The sequence below is a fragment of the Lolium rigidum genome, chromosome 4 (assembly GCF_022539505.1).
Source record: "Lolium rigidum isolate FL_2022 chromosome 4, APGP_CSIRO_Lrig_0.1, whole genome shotgun sequence".
In the NCBI taxonomy this organism is placed as follows: domain Eukaryota; kingdom Viridiplantae; phylum Streptophyta; class Magnoliopsida; order Poales; family Poaceae; genus Lolium; species Lolium rigidum.
Window position 1 is genome coordinate 261,584,710 of NC_061511.1, and position 16,812 is coordinate 261,601,521.

General features: G+C 45.1%; 3 protein-coding genes across 5 annotated transcripts; all 3 read right to left on the bottom strand.

Moving 5' to 3' along the window:
* Nucleotides 1-1,440: 1,440 nt before the first annotated feature.
* Nucleotides 1,441-10,271, bottom strand: LOC124707626 (SAC3 family protein A-like). Of its 3 annotated transcripts, none has more exons than XM_047239296.1 (14): nucleotides 9,951-10,271; nucleotides 7,643-8,473; nucleotides 6,965-7,180; nucleotides 6,691-6,888; nucleotides 6,283-6,381; nucleotides 5,713-5,816; nucleotides 4,796-4,958; nucleotides 4,149-4,604; nucleotides 3,897-4,037; nucleotides 3,615-3,674; nucleotides 3,150-3,280; nucleotides 2,937-3,070; nucleotides 2,638-2,843; nucleotides 1,441-2,180 (listed from the first exon to the last, which is right to left on the bottom strand). In XM_047239296.1, the coding sequence occupies exons 1-14, from the start codon at nucleotides 10,002-10,004 to the stop codon at nucleotides 2,073-2,075; spliced, it is 2,901 nt and encodes a 966-aa protein (XP_047095252.1). In that variant the 5' UTR covers nucleotides 10,005-10,271; the 3' UTR covers nucleotides 1,441-2,072. The 3 variants fall into 3 exon arrangements, with proteins under 3 accessions (XP_047095252.1, XP_047095251.1, XP_047095253.1); XM_047239295.1 differs by having other exon boundaries at nucleotides 4,796-4,961; XM_047239297.1 differs by lacking the exon at nucleotides 9,951-10,271 and having other exon boundaries at nucleotides 4,796-4,961; nucleotides 7,643-8,008; nucleotides 8,101-8,211.
* A 1,327-nt stretch (nucleotides 10,272-11,598) lies between these two features.
* Nucleotides 11,599-11,925, bottom strand: LOC124706497 (histone H4). The gene has a single exon (XM_047238160.1). The coding sequence runs from the start codon at nucleotides 11,908-11,910 to the stop codon at nucleotides 11,599-11,601; it is 312 nt and encodes a 103-aa protein (XP_047094116.1). The 5' UTR covers nucleotides 11,911-11,925.
* A 2,346-nt stretch (nucleotides 11,926-14,271) lies between these two features.
* On the bottom strand, nucleotides 14,272-16,019 carry LOC124648673 (probable serine/threonine-protein kinase PBL23; the record flags this gene model as incomplete). The annotated part of the gene is made up of 5 exons (XM_047188392.1): nucleotides 14,272-14,628; nucleotides 14,720-15,114; nucleotides 15,212-15,401; nucleotides 15,522-15,688; nucleotides 15,773-16,019. Coding segments are annotated over 5 exons (1,356 nt in total), but the record flags the coding sequence as incomplete, so codon positions are not given.
* Nucleotides 16,020-16,812: the final 793 nt, after the last annotated feature.

Genomic DNA, 16,812 nt, shown 5'->3' on the forward strand with positions numbered 1-16,812 from the left:
TGCTCCAGGAAGAGGAGTTCAGGTTGTGATTTCTTGCAACAATGTCGTGGACACAGTTGCTCTCCTGGCACCCTGTTTATTTTGATCTTCATTCTCTGTAAAATTTAGCATACTATTTTTACAAATATCAGGTATAGCACACCTTCTTGTATGTACTCCAGGGATGTAGCAAGATTTACTTGGTCTAGTTTCAAATTTTGCTGATAAGACGAGGGATACTTAACTGGATACATACAAAGAGGTTCTTGCTTGAATTGAAGTGCATAGAGATTTAGTTGAGCCAGTGCTATTGTTGAGGCGAAGTTTGAAATTTGGTGCATTTTCCTCCTGTGTAGTACTCAGTCATTTCATTCTGGCACTTTGACTTTGGGTGATCATTCTGTTAGTATGTTAAACGACTATATGTAGTAAGATTTACTTGTTCCTCTTATCGTGTAGTTTCAGATTTTGCTGATGAGAGGCAGGTTCTTGCCTGGATTGAAGTGCATAGAGATTTAATTGAGCAAGTGCTATTGTTGAGGCGAAGTTTGAAATTGGTGCATTTTCCCTTGTAGTAATCAGTTATATCATCCTGCCACTTTGACACCACTCGAAGTTGATGTTACTCATATGATTTGCCCCTGATTGGTATTTGAAGTCCCACCATTGCATTATCCCCACTCCCTTAAAACATCTTCTGACCGTCTGTGGCACTTTTTGCAAATTCTGCATTTCTAAAGTTTCTTCTGGCATCTAAAAAGGAAAAAAAAAAGTTTCTTCTGGCTGGACACTTCCGTAGTCATCATGGGACCATGGTCAAATATTCCAATTGTGGACAGGAAGGAAATTAAAAGGAAAATTAAGCAATGCACATTGATAGTTACAGTTGGGCATGTTTGTGGTGTATAGGGCAACTTTTTTGGTAATGCATCACTGTCCAGACTTTCTTTTTTGTTTTTGCTCCAACATCCAAGCACCTAACAACTAAAACAAGCATGAAAAATGATGAAAAGTTGAGGGGACAGAGCATGGAAGGAAGGATCTCGACATGTCGTGTCATTCTTCCTAACAGGAAACTACGTAGATCTCAAAATTTTGAAGACCAAAGCAATGGATAGCGAGTCCTCAGAATAAGAAGAGCATACTGAGTAGTGGATGGAATAATATTTATTTATTTTCAATACGGGATAGAATATTGTTGTTGGTGACTAGAATGAGATCAGCAGCTAGCAACCACTTCCCTGAAAAGGTTAATGGAGCAAGTAAACATAGGTTGGGTACCGGCAATTAGACCGGTGGTTACCAACTAACGGCAGTAACCTACATCACAGGTTTTTAGGACGTTCCAGTTCCTAGTAAAGTATCTTATTGCCATTAGCTGCTGCCCTTTTAGAGGTTTGGTCCTGAGCTTGGGGTTTCCGAGGCTCGGCATAACGTTGCCTAGTGTTCCAGTCCAACATGTAACAAGAAACTTCTTCAGCATTTTAATCAGTTCCGGAGGAAAAAATATCATTAACTTACAGCATTCTGTATTACAAATAAATTTCTGAACTTCTCTGTCTCTGTATCCCCCCTCCCCACTAATACCTACTAGTAATGTATAAATTTCGTGATACAAACACATGTGCTCCCTCTGTCTCATGAAACATGTCTTGATTTTGTCTAAATTTGGATGTATGTAAGCACCATTTAGTGTCTAGATGCATCTAAATTTAGATAAAGTTAAGACATGTTTCATAGGACAGAGGAAGTACCAGTTAGTCACACAGAAGCTTACATGTAATATGCGCTTTCTGCAACATTTCCCTCACAAGAGAAGCCCTGCAGAGAATCTGTCTTTCCGCGGGTAGCCGTACATCTTGTGTTGGGTAAAATGCTCCAAATCTGCGTGGCGGCAGCTCACTGGAGTGCAACTGCAGCCATCAAGTGCACAGGCAATAGGCAGTGGGGCATCCTATCCTTGTTCCAACCTCCTACCCCAGAAGCATTATTCAGCTTCTTGAGCTGATCCCGTTGCACATAACAGCGTATTTTCATCCGAAGATGTGCAACACATCCATAAGCACCGACACGCCGATGAGTACATACAGTCATTACACCTTCTCAGATGTCCGTGCAAAGAAGTCGTTAACTGCAAGTGACGCATCACCATGTGCAACCGCATTCTCGGGTTCTGGCATGTAAAGTGTAGTGGCAGAAGTCTGCAAAGCAATGTAACGTAATGCAAGATATTGCTGGATTAGAATATCAGAATGGATTAAATGCGATAGTTCCCATCTGCTAAAGCATTTATATGACAGGATAATAGCACATTTCATCATAACACTGTGAAGTACTTTGTAATGTTCTGCACTCAGTTTGTTAATCTCTGCACGCTTAGACAATACAATAATCCAAGTTTGCATAGCTAAAATCAACGGATCTTCGGTTGGAGCTGTGAACAACAGCATTGAGGTAACCCAAGGCAACACATGGCCCTTGCGGCCTTGGAGAAGAATATCCACAATATCATCCTAGCAGAGACTACTATTCAAAAACTATAACCCATCCCACAGGCTTATGAGATTAAACTTACCGAGTAAGCCACGTAAAAACTATTTGCACTCATTCTGATATGTATTATATTGTCCAGAGAGAGAGAGAGAGAGAGATCATCACCTTTGTATCTATCTGCAATTCCCCACTGTTATCTAATGAAAGAATAGCACCATGCGCTTTTAACCATATTTCACATTCTTCCGATCTGTCATCCCCATTAAGTAAGAACCCCAAAACTCGAGCAACATAAACCACAGGTACTGTCGGGCGATAAGATCTAGAGATGCATTTTATAGCCTCGAACCGCATCCTCTCCACATATAGATCTGTCAAAAAGGAGACCAACATACATCAGTCAAAACCTCTTACAGAAAGAGTGTGCACTGAATTGACGTGAATTTTGTAAAATTGCCCTTTACCCATGAGGCAAGAGTTCAAGTTGGGGCCTTGCTTGTATAATTTGAAAAATATGACATAATTGCCAGATGACACAGCAGAATGTACTGCGAGGGCATGCTTCACAGCTCCATCTTGTTTGGCTTCCTTCGATAAGCTGAAAGCAATGAATATATGAAATGTAGTCCAGTTGAGAACAAAATAGGTTCCCACACTAACTGTTTACAAAATTATACCTTGCCATTGATGACAGCAGATCCCGTTTGTTATTGGAGTGCAGCATGACACAGAGCAAATTATATGCAGAGAATTCAAAATCGCAACCCTTGTTCCCCTCTCTGTATAGCCTCTTCAGCTGTGACTGGCACTGAAAAAAAGTTGCACACAAATAGTTTGAACTATGACACTCATGCAGAAGTTGAATTACAAATATGAACACTAGAAAACAATAGCTACTCCACTCAATATTCCTGAACCACTGGCACTACCAGAGAAGCAATCTTATTTCTAGAGAGCAAAGTAATCACTAGATGACCTGATAATTTTTTTTGGAAACGGAAACAATCTGATTACTAGAAAGTGTAACGAAACTTCTGCTCGGTACTAACAGGAAAGCAAGACCCTTCTTGCAACTTTCATCTATCACATGTGTACAATAATTTGATATTTCAAGAGAATCAGATCAGGAGAGACAAGCATACCTGGTTAAATTCAGGTAGATCACCAGCTTGCAATGCTAAACGCGCATGAGTTTCGTAAACCTGAAATAAGAAATCGGAAGGTTACAAAACATTGTGCATTGCTGAAATTATTATGTCCTAATGTACAACATTAACAAATATTTTCTTTTGGTGAACATGAGTAGACTAACATATCTAATATGGCGTCTTGTCTAGCAACTAAATAGACTTGTATATTTTTAATTTGCCGATATAATGTGATCCACAGTTCTACACAACTGGATGCTGAAAAAGTAAGACTACCTTCACAGTCAGTTCATTCTGGATTCTCTGAACCGTAAGATCTTGACGAATAGATTTCAGTTGGTCACACTTGAAAAGATAATTCTTTTGAGATGTTTCAACCATGGAAAGTGCCTTCTCCAAGACATGTTCTGGTCTTACCTGCAACGAGCGTATTCAGAGTAGGCAGCGTCGAACTTAAAATAACAATGATCCACTGATGCTATCAATGCCTTTAAGCTTAAAGTTAAGACAGTTGGTGGGTTCTATTACCGTGGAAGGATCAGGTGCTGATGTCAGGCGTAGGTATCGTTTCTCAATTTCCTGACATGTCCCCTTGACTGTCAGTGCATCCCAATCCAGATCCTCAACAGCCAAGCTGCTGCCATTTTCAGAACTTCTAGTAGCAAGTGCTGAAATAGGTCTTCTTGTATGTACATCTTTATTGACTGCAGAATTCCTTGATTTTGATGATGAATCCTTACTCTTCTCAAAACGCTTAGATCTATGCTCCCTGCGTTTCTTTTCCTCTGGTGAATTTGCTAGTGCAGATGCACTGGCGTAATACTTGGTCAGATCCTGCTCCTTATCACTATCGCTTGAAGTATTTCCATTCCGTATCACACTTGAATAACTACCCATCTTTTGCTTTTTGAAAGGCCTCTGGGTGATCTTGTTTAAAGGTGCATGTGCAGGGCGGTCAAACTTCCCGAAATTCCAATTGTTTCCCTGCATAACAAGTTAAATATTTGAGAGAAAGAGCTTACTAGAGAAAAAATACAAGCATGTGATATTGCACAAATCGACAATGCTAACAGGGCAGAAGCTCATCCTGCCTCCTACTGCCAAAAAGAAAGTCCATCATCTATGTTGAATGCTTGACAACAAGATTTTAAGAAGAGCAACATGCCAGTTCTCACCGTTGTATTTTTGGCTTCAAAATTATGGTGGGCGCTACCATTCATCAATGTTTTTGCTACTGGCTCCACCTTCTCAGTAACTTTTTCCTCCGGAACAGGCTCCCACCTACTTTTCAGGCGTTTTTTAGGGGTAGATTTTGACAAGGGACTTGAATTGTTTGCACTGCTGTACAGGACAAAAAAATCAGTATAATAAAAAAAAAATCGAGAACCCGCAGGAGATCTGCGCGTCATTATATTAAGCATTAGGAACGGACCAAAGATGTCCAAATACAAACAAGGCAAGAACAATAGGTTATGCACCCATCTCGCCTTGTACCCACCAGTATAATAATATTTATATGTTATTATCAGAACTCTACCATTCTGCAGACTATAGAAACTGCAAGAAGGCCTAATTTTCTCGAGTACAATGAACCCTAATTACAAGTTTACAACATGTAATGATGCAACTAATTGATGTATGTCGGTATCAGATTAGATGAACCACTGTTTCCCAAGCAACTAAATTATGCAGCCAATATTAATCATGTGGGGTACCGCTCCATTCTGTAATTCTGGCTAGAATTAATGGTGTTAGAAATTTCCAAGAAGTGTCGAAGCTCAACTAGTGGTCATTATACCGTTACTGAAAATAATAGACACTTCCTGAAATTTGCTTAGTTTGCAGCACTTTTTGAAGGTGTCAGTCTAAGGTACAAATATGCTGAAATAGCATGATCTGAAAATGCAAACATTTCTCCAGAAAAAATGCAATCATAGAGGTGCTCAATGAACCGCAGTAAAAAAAAAAATCCAAAGCGACAGACCACAGATAGCATTAGCTAATTTATGTACGTCTCAACAACACTGCATTGTCACCTTACAGAGTCTGTCTGTTTTTTTTGCAGAGGTGAGGGTATAAGAGAAGTACGGACCTTGTTTCGGTCATGGCTAAAAGATTCTCTGGCAAAGGAAACAGCGGTTCAGTGTCCCAGTTCTTCGTAAGAAGGGTTCCATCGCTAAGAGCTTTGCTTGTGATCTGAAAATAAACACAAGGGAAAAAAGTGATACAACCAAATAGATCAAATAATTTTAAACTGTCAAACGATATAGCAGAACAAAAAAATTAAGAAAGGAGCAAATTTAAATGAAACGCGGGCTCCTATCGGATGCCAAAAGCTGAAGCGACTTCAATTTCAGAATTGAAATCAGGTAATCATTATCCGTATATCACCAACATATAGTGGATAGCATATCAACTCTGTTTATGGTATTATGACATTTAAATGCAAGTTCTCAGATGTGCTTAGCAAACTAAAACTGTTGTTTGTTGCCACCTAGGAAAGATAATGTCCTAATTTTATAGCATCATCTTGAGTAGGGCATCGATTTTTCACAGGCATGTAGGTAGATAAACTACTCCATCCATATGACTGAGACCAATAGATGATGGCGTTGTTTACAAATAGTGGCAACTAACAAAAGCCAACAAAAAGAAACTTCACCTGTTGTATTATACTTTGGCAGGCAGCTCTCTGGGCATCATTCTTGCAACGGCTGAGATTCCTCATACCATAATTACGGAGCGAAAAAGGGACAGATCTCTAAGCACAGCAAGAGGAGAGGAAAAATGGATGGTGAATATACAAATACCACAAGATACCACATATACCCCATTAATGGAATTGTTAACATAGGATTTACGGCATTCTTTTGTTATCCTAGTTTTAAAAATCATGAACAAACGCACTTCCATGACAGTGAACAAAATTAATTACGACAACTGGAACTAATTGATTAAGATGTACTTTCGCCGTTCATATGCCAATAATTTATCACTGTGATTAAAAACAAATACAAAAGCATATTTCAGGTACTAACAACAATGGATAAAAAGGAGATGAGAAATTTACAGCATCTGGACCATGTTGAACTGTTTTGGCATCGTTCTTCGGCACAGAAACACTAACATAGGCAGGTTTCTTTGCCAAATCAGCAACTATAATTTTCTTCTCACTCTTTGGTATTACCATAGAGAAACCTGGAGCAATTCGAGGAATCGCTGGAATCTGTATTTTATTTTCACTGGAAGAATCTGTTGTCAAAGAACCCTGCAAATTTGGCTTAAGCTTTATCAGAAACATGGTTAATTGTGGAAATAGTTGAGCTTAAACCTTTTGAACCTACACTCTTCTGTTGATCACCATGGTTGTTCACAGGTACTTGATTCGCATTCGTATTGTTCTGTGGGTAAGCTGTCTGCTGGTATGCTGGTGCCTGGTTTGTGTAATAGTTGTAAGACACTGGAACACCTGGTGCTTGATAAGGATACTGGTTTTGCAACGCTGGAGTTTCTTGTGGATGTTGGACATATTGATTTTGAGGTTCTTGAACGCTTGGAGCCTGCACAGTAGTATAACTTTGGTGAAAGGTGATTCTCTTCCCATGATAAAAATTGTTGATAACATGTAATGCTAGAGTTAATAACTCGCACTTCAAGGGAGTAGAAAAAAAAGCACAGAGAAAGGACTCTGAAGACCAAGTAACAAAAACCTCAAAAAGGAAGGGGCATTTAACTCTGAAATGGGAGGGACATTGCAGAAGTCCCCCAAAAAAGCAGCAGCCATTTTCTATTTCCAGAATAAGAAACATGGCTAGACAAACTAAAACTTATGAGAAATCATTGTCCAGAATAACAAACATGGGCACATGGCTAGACAGACGAAAAGTTGTGAAAAATCATTGTTCTGGATAACCATCATCCATAGACAGACCAAAACTTGTGAGAAATAAATGTCGAGAGTCTGATGGGAAAAAAACTATGTAGGGGAACTAACCATTTGCAGTGAAAGGGAAAAAGCATACCTGCAGAGGAGGTGCAACAGAAGCACCCGAATTACTTTTCCATGATGTAGTACCCGGTGGAGGTGGCTCGGCACTAGGATAAGAATAACCAGAAGTGGTGTTAACAACTCTGTTATCTATGTTACTGCTCCCAGCAACTGGATTGACAGCAGGACTTGGTGCAGAGTGATTGTGATAGTATGGCCACTGGTTGTACTGCGGCTGATATGAGAAAGAATTGGCAGGCACTGTACTGGAATTTTGGACTGCATTAGTACCAGAGGATGGGTAGTTCTGGTATGACTGAGCATAATTATTTCCTGAGCTTCCATCGTTGTGTGTGTCACTCTGATAATAGTAGTTGTTGGTTGCATATCCTGGCGCAGTCTGGTGACCACCAGCATTGTAATATGTGTTACTTGTAGGATCAACGTAAGACCCAGAATTCTGAAATGAAGTAAGAGGCTGATAAGCTGCACCTGAATGTTGATTTGCTCCTCCTTGCTGAGCGGAATAGTTATTTGTAGCTTGTGGGTAGTTATAGTAATAGTTCCCATATTCTGCAGGATTGTAGCCATGTTGAAGTGAACTTGAGTAAGGCATGTGAGAATGGCTTGCATTTGGCAAGCTCATAGTCGACTGAACAGTAGGAGGCGCACTGCTTGCCACAGTTAGATTATCTCCTGGCACCGATACATCCCTCTGTGGATCATAGTAAACTGCATCTTGCTTTTGACTGTCCACTGGATAGTTCCACGAAACTGCTGCTGCCCCAGTTGAAGAGGACCACGAATGATCCCCAGAAGCTAAAGGCGGATAAGCAGGTTGGTTTGTCTGGGCCATGCCGCTGACCTGCCATTAGCAAAGGAATCCTCAGCATCATTCAGATAGATTTTCTAATATGCACCATGACCACATTATCATGGCCACAAACAAAGGGAGATAGAAACTGTTTTGGGTACATATTGCAACATTGGTGAAATGTGTGAACACTGGAATGATTTGTGGCTAGGCTTCCATAAGATTCAGTGCTACCGCACTGTGATGTGCTTATACAGACTATACAACAGCAAGGCCTATGAGAATTATCACACCTCAGAGAAAAATGGCACAAAGGGCAAGAAAAGAACCTTGCACCTTGAATAACGCAATCAGCTAAAATTTTGTTTCCCAAAACAAATCATCAGCTTAGCCCAGGTACATCTTATGCAGATACAACGCTAATTCCTACAGCATATCATAACAAGGCTAAATCCCCTAGAACTGCAGTGATTGCCATAACTTACTAGTGACCTGCCATTAGCAAAGGAGTCATCATCGTAACTCATATAGACTCTAATATGCACCATGACCAAATTGTCATGGCAGCAAACACAGGGTGCTAGCAGATGTTTTTGTATTGCAGCACCAGCGAAATTTATCGACACTAGATTGATCTGTGACTAGGTTTTCATAAGATTCAGTAGTACCGCCCTATGAAGTGCTTATACACACAATACTAGAGAAAAGGCTATGAGTATTACCACATCTCAGAGAGAGAAAAATGGCACGAAATGCAACATAATAACACATCAACTTAGCCCGGGTATGCCTTATGCTGACACAACACTAATTCCCATAGCATATCAAAACAAGGCTTAATCTCTTACAGCTGTAATAATTAATTAACATAACTTATGAGCGAACTGGTTGCTCGCAACTACACTGGACCGAGAATAAACAAACAAATACAGGCCAATACACGCAGCTTGGCTGGAATCAAGGCACATTCATATAGAATCTAATATGCATCCGCAAACAAATATGACCAAATTGTCATGGCCGCAAACAAAGAGGGCTAGAAAATGTTTTTGTATTGCAGCACCGGTGAAATTTATCAACACTAGAACGATGTCTGACTAGGTTTTCATAAGATTCGGCAGTGCCGCCCTAGGAAATGCTTATGCACACAATACTAGAGCAAAGGCTACGAGTTTTAACACACCCCAATTGGAGAAAAATTGGCACGAAATGCAACAAAATAACCTAGCATGAATTACTCAATCAGCTAAAATTTTGTTTCCCTAACCACATCATCAACTTAGCCCGGGTATGCCTTATGCAGTTATGCAGATACAACACTAATTCCCGTAGCAATATCATAACAAGGCTAAATCGCCTACAACTGCAGTGATTGCCGTAACTTACGAACTGGGGTTGCTCCCAACTACACCGGACCCTTTACAACCAATCAAAAAAAACAGGCCGATACACGCAGCTTGGCTGGAACCAAGCCAGCGCAAATACTTTGCGGATCAAACCAGCTTAGCAGGCGGGTCACGTCACGTACCTCGGCGCGCGCGGCGTCGGATCCAGCGGCCGGCCCGGCGCCGTGGCTCCCCATCCCCGCCGAGCTCGAAACCCGACGGCAAGGTCAACCAACCCCCACCGCGCGATTCGGCTCCGACCGGAGACGGCGAGGACAGGGGAATCGACGGCGAAGGAAACCAGGAACACGGAGGGGAAATCGGGTCAACGGATTCGCGGGGAAATCGAGCGGAAGGTGGGATTCAGGAGATGATTTCGTGTGGTCAAGCCGTGATGCAGAAAGCGAGAGGAGAAAGGAGCAGCAATTTTTTTTTGTCGCCCTTTTTTGGGTGCGTTGCGTAGCGGTTTGTCCTTGGGTGGGTGTCGTAACGAGGAGTTCGTCGGAGAAGAGAACGTGCCGGAGACGGCAAACCGTTGCGTGCACGGGCCCGTGGGCCGCGGGCTGCTTGACTTTTGAGAGATGTATGGGCCTGCTCTATTTCAGCCCAGAATTGAACGAGACTTTTTTTTTCGTTTCGAAGGCAGATCATTGGTACTCGAGCTTTAGAAAAAAAAAATCGACGCAAAATTCAGATCATATTGTCAACGTCGCACTCGCATCATTGCAGCGGAAGAACACTCGTTTCCAGATCTATTGAGCCACCATTTAACGAGTTCCTCTTTTCGTTCCAGAGGATGGAGAGCATTTGCATTCAGCTTCAGCTTTAAAAAAATCGCTTCCAAATTCAGACTATAATGCAAAATCGACAAGCAGTGACACAAATCACTGAAGCGGGAGATAGTATATTATTCGATTTCAGATCTAGGCTCATACAAAGCTAGAAGCTAGCTAGAGAGATTTTGATATCGACAGATGGAGAACATCGATCCAACTGAACAAAACAAAGCCACTGAGAAAGACAGCAAAATTCAGATCGCGTTTTCAAAATCACACTCGCACCACTGCACGGTAAGATAATACTAGTACATTCCGTTACAGATGGCTACAATCCTGCAGGATATGGTGCAAATTGACTACACATTGATTTCAGCTTCGTCTTAAAAAATAACATTCACTTCCGAATTCAAACTACGATGAAAATCAACAAGCAGTGGACAGAAACCATCTTTTGGGGGAAGATAATATATTCGAATTCAGATCTAGGCTCATACGGAGCTACTACAAGCAAGCTAGATAGATCTTGCGGAGGACAAATTCCAAATTCAGATTACAATGCAAATGGACAAACGTTAGACACATCATGGCAAGGGGAATTTATATTCGATTCCAGATCTTGGCTCGTACAGAGCTGTAGTAGAAGCTAGCTAGAGAAATATTGCTATGTACAACTGGAAACATCAATCGAACTACAGCTACTGAACAAAACAGAGCATTTGATTTCAGTTTCGTCTTAAAATCATCCACTTCCGAATTCAGACTATGGTGCAAATTGACAACAGTGGGCACAAACCATATTTTGGGGGAAGATAATATATTCGAATTCAGATCTGCGCTCATACAGAGCTATTACAAGCTAGCTAGATAGATCTTGCGACGGACAAGTGAAGAACTAGTAGTAACATGGTTCCAACTACAACTACAGAACATAACAGAACACACTGCGGAAGACAACAGGCTGTTGACGGCGAGGAGGCGACGGGTTCGGCGCGGACGAAGAGAAGAAGGGCCTCTAGCCGCCGAAGCCGTAGAGGGTGCGTCCCTGGCGCTTGAGCGCGTAGACGACGTCCATGGCGGTGACGGTCTTGCGGCGGGCGTGCTCAGTGTAGGTGACGGCGTCGCGGATGACGTTCTCGAGGAAGATCTTGAGCACGCCGCGGGTCTCCTCGTAGATGAGCCCGGAGATGCGCTTGACGCCGCCGCGGCGGGCCAGGCGGCGGATGGCCGGCTTGGTGATGCCCTGGATGTTGTCGCGGAGCACCTTGCGGTGGCGCTTGGCGCCGCCCTTTCCGAGCCCCTTGCCTCCCTTGCCGCGGCCCGACATGGCTGACCTTGACTGGAGCTTGCTGCGAGTTGGATGGAACTCGAGAAGCGGTGGTGCTGGTGGTTTGGAGCTGTGTGATTTGGGGGAAGGGAGGAGGGGGCTTATAAGGAGGCGAGAGGTGGGAGGAGGGCAGTGCCTACCGTTCGATGCGTGGGGAATGGACGGTTTGGATGGCGATCCGAGGGAAGAAGCCACGGATCGGTGACGTGGCGGGAGACTCTGCGCGGGATGGTTGTGCGATTTCGTTCCGGGAGGCGGCAGATCCAAACTGTTTTGAGCGTGGGCGCGGTTCCTTCTCTTTTCGCGATTTCTCGGCTTCGCTCCGTCCTGCTCCTCGCGGGAACAATGGCAGCACGGCACGCAGTTTTGGGTAACGGATAACATTATTCAACTCTCAACAAATGATTATTAGTCCCTAAAAAAAGATTATTACTCTGCAAACTTTCACTGTCCATCGTCGTTTCATTTTTCATGTGCTGCAAAATCATCCTGAAGTACAAAATTTCTATCAAGTTGCGATTACCAAGTAGTTTAAGGAAAAAGATTTATTTTTTTTAACGGAGACTACAATTTTGTCTCGCCTCGTTAATTAAGAAGAAGGTAAACAGTCGTAAACACCTCGTCGACCGTCATGAAACACAATCGCCGCCAGTGCACACCCTGCCAACCTAGCTACGCGCACAAACCACTAAAACCACATCACCCCACACACGCTCTTACATAAAAGTTGGATCAGAACAAATACTTAAGAACAAATACTTAAGAATGAGGTACATAATATGCATCTATCAATACATCTTGCACATAATATGATCAGATCTCATAGCACAATATCATAGAATAAGGATCCACCGTATAGGTATTACAAATATAACCATAATCATGTAGGGCAGCTCATATGGCACTAAGAACTATGAAGAACATGAGAGAAATAGATCAAGCTACTGCCACAAACCCGTAGTCTAGAGGTGGACTACCCCCATTGATCATGGGGATGATGATGAAGAATACGTTGGAGAAAGTGGAGATCCCTTCGGCGGTGATCCCGACGGTGTTTCCCCCTCCAATCTTCGTTGTTGCAGCCTCTGTTTTCGTGTTTCTATCTTCTGCGACGCTCTACTCCCGGGAACTCTTCGAGGCCATGTATATAGTGATTTTTAGGTGAAAATACGTCGGTGGGTGAAAGAATCAAGTAATTTAGACGATCGACGGTCGAAAGAGGGAAGGTGACGCACCCTACATGTTTGGGCGCACCACCTAGGATCTTTTGGGCCTCAAGCCCATCGAGGTGTGCTTCCAAGTCCCAGGGTGCTTCTCCCGATGAATAATGATGCTCTAAAAATCGCAGCTTAATTTGACTCGGGACGACACACATAGTCATCGGGATGGTGCATGCATTTTCCTTGCGGAGTCCCAGTGCGGGCAGGTCTACAGATCACCCTCACACCTTCCCCATGAGAGCTCGTCTCCCCCCTTCGGACCGCACCCCGGACGGGTCCCTGCGTCATCGACATTGGGTGGATTCATGCTCGGTGAGAGCATTGATGCGCCCGCGCGAGCCTGCTTTCCACGCTGGGTGGGACCCACCGCATGTTCAGGTCAGCTCTACTAGACGTGGATGTATGGTCGTACGCTGATCGTTGGGTCTCATTCGTGTATAAGACCAATTCTCACATCATTCTTTGTGGATGACCTATAGACACGAGTCTGAGTGTGACTCCGGGAGCAACGATGAAGAACAAGGTGCCATCACCGAAATTGCAATGACGCCATCCAAGCCAACCCGTTCTAAGTTCACTGGTGGCCTTATCCGGCGACGACTAGGGAGCTTGAGGGGGAGGAATAGGATGGGAGATTCTAGGTCTCCACTTACATCACTAGGCTACATGGGGAAGGAGGTGTTGTCCCTTTTTTCTTGCTTCACTTAATTTTGATCAACACATATTTATATATGTCATATAATCTCATCATCACCTCTCTCTGTATACTCCAATTTAAAAATAATTTATAAGTTTCAGTTGCGTTTTGCGCAGTATGTGCTTCGAGAATTTTGAAGTTTTAAACAACTGAAAAATCAGCAAAAGATTTTTTTATCGTGATCTATTTCCAGACATACCTGAATTCGTTATTGCTGCTTTAGCTCTCCTGCCATCAAAAAATCGTATGAATATAGTTTGTCTATGCTCAAGCCCCGCCGCTCATTCCATTGCCGCAATCTCTCCCAGAAACCCCCCACATCAATTCATGTATAGAACTACTTACACATCAGACACATGAAACAAACCACATGGCGTACATGGTTCTTGACATTAAAGTTCTGAAGTATCTTATTATCGTTTCCTTCCCCAAAACAAATCATCCTTAACTCTGCTCCTCTTCTTCCTCCTCCTCTTCCTCCTCGTCGTGGTTGTCATCGTCATCCGAAGAGGACGACGAACTGTCAGAGTGGTGCGATTTGTGCGATTTTTCGTCTTTCTTGGGCTCTGGGGCGGCAGCCGGAGGAGGGACGTTGACGCTCGGTGGATCCGGTGGCAGCGCGGTGAGGAAGCCTAGCGTCATGACGACGTCGCCCATCATCGGCCGCACGCAGTCCTCTTCTTGCAAGCACATCGACGCCATGGCCACCACTTGGTTCAACGCCTTGGCCGGGTACTCCCTTTTGACGAGCGGATCCACCAGCTCATGATATCTCTTCTGGTCTTTGAACATCGGCTGTGCCTGCATCGCAGATTGCAAAACCTTGATTAGCAAAATTGTATCAACATCCACCTATGGATTTGCTAAATGGGTGCAATGGTGAATTACGTACCCAGGTGACGACGTTCTGCTCCTCGACGGGCTTGTTGGTGTCGACGGTCCGCCTGCCGGAGATGAGCTGCAGCAGCACGACGCCGAAGCTGTAGACGTCGGACTTCATGGTGACCTGGCCGCCGCGGTCGTACTCGGGCGCGAGGCACCCAAAGGAGCCCATCATCGGCGACGCCATGGGCATGTTGCCGCCACCCGTCTTGCCGAGCTGCGCCAGGCCGAAGTCGGAGAGCTTGGGCGTGAAGCTGGCGTCGAGGAGGACGTTGGAGGCCTTGAAGTCCCCGTATACCACTGGCGGGTTCGCCTTCTCGTGCAGGTACTCGAGACCCTGCGCCGCGCCATAAGCCACCTTCATCCTCGTCGTCCAGTCCAACGGCTTCTTCTCCGGCGGCAAGTCTGTTGTCGATTGAGGAACGGTCTCGATCAACGATTAATGAACGACTTCCATTGCGCGGATTGAAAGGCAATGGAAGAGATGGACGTGCGTACATACCGAAGAGGTGGTCTTCCAAGGTGCCGCCGTCCATGTGCTCGTAGACGAGGAGCCGCTGGTCGCCGTCGGCGCAGTAGCCGAGGATGTCGATTAGGTTCTCCTGGTGAAGCTTGCTGAGCTTGGAGACCTCGGTCAGGAACTCGATGTTGCCTTGGAAGCCATGCTTGTCCATCTGCTTGATGGCCACGGTCTGAAACGCACAAATGAACGGATCAACATCCATACGATCCGGTGCGCGCCTTATTTGGCGAGCCGTGTGCATGGCATGCACGATTCAGTCAAACGGTTTTTGTCCAGGCAAAATACATACCTGCCCGTCCTTGTCTAGCTGGCCCTTGTACACCCTGAAGAAACCCCCTTCTCCGACGAGGTTGTACGGCGTGAAGTGGTCCGTGGCCGCCGCGAGCTCCCGGAACGCGAACGCCTTCACCTCGATTTCTTGCCGCAGCGCGTCCTCCGAGGAGCCCGCGTTGTTCTCTGCATTGATCATCGATTTCATTCAGTACAAAATGTGCAGGTCCAGAACGCGTAAATTAAGCAGAGATACAACTAATCACGCACCGCCGGGCGGCTTGGCCGGCGTGACTAGCGCTGGAGCGGCGACCGCGACGGGCGCGGCAGAAGCCGGGGCGCCGTAGGATGGCGCGGGCGCCTGCACCGCGGGAGGCGGCGTCATGGGCCCCCGCGACGACTCCGCCTGCTCGTCGCCCCCTCCCTCGTTCTTCTTCTTCCCGAAACACGGCAAGCAGCTCATCTTGCTTCCCCGCTGCCTGCCAGTGACCACGCGGTAGCCAAGAACGCCGCAGGGACGACGTCCGAGGAGCCGCCGCCGCCGTCACCGCCTGCGGACGATCATCGAGCGCCGAGTCAGCACCGTCGCGGCGCCTGGACCTCATGGGACGCCATCAATTCCACCGCGCCGCACCGTATGCAGTTACACACGTATGTACGCGCTCGCGCAGACAGCACCCACCGGTCCGGCCCGCCGGCTTGCTTTGCCTCTGTCTCTGTCTCTCTCTCAAGTGCTGTCGAATCGATCAGACGGCGCGGTGATGCGGAGGAGGCGTGATCGCCTTGGGGAATGAACCGAAGAAGGGTATGTGAGGGATCGAGGTCGATGGAGGCGGTGACAGTGGGTGGTGATCGAACCAGTCCGAGGAGAAGGCCTTGGAGATCGAGGGATCCAAACTCCAAAGGCCTTCCCGGAGAGGAGAGATGCAGGATGGAGAGGGTAGGAGAGGGAGAGGAGGAGGCTAATTTTGGCGCGGGTGGACGGAGCGCTCCAAAACAAGGGGGTACCTAGTGGGAACGTGCGGACCACCAGCCAAGCCGCGAAGGGTCGTGGAGGGGGCGTTTCGGCCATTCTTGCTGTCCACCTGCTGCTTCTTGACCTTCGATCGTCACTTGCATGTTTCTGCCGGAAACGAAACGCTTCGTCCGTCGATCGTGTGTTGGCCATGAACTAATTTCATGCAGACCATGAACTAGTTTGATTTGGGAGTTTAAAATGATTGAGGATGATAGCTGGCCATAATGTGGAATATATTCAGTCTCAAGACCTGGTTATACTTAGGAAACTGAAGTTTTAGTAAGTTTGGCTG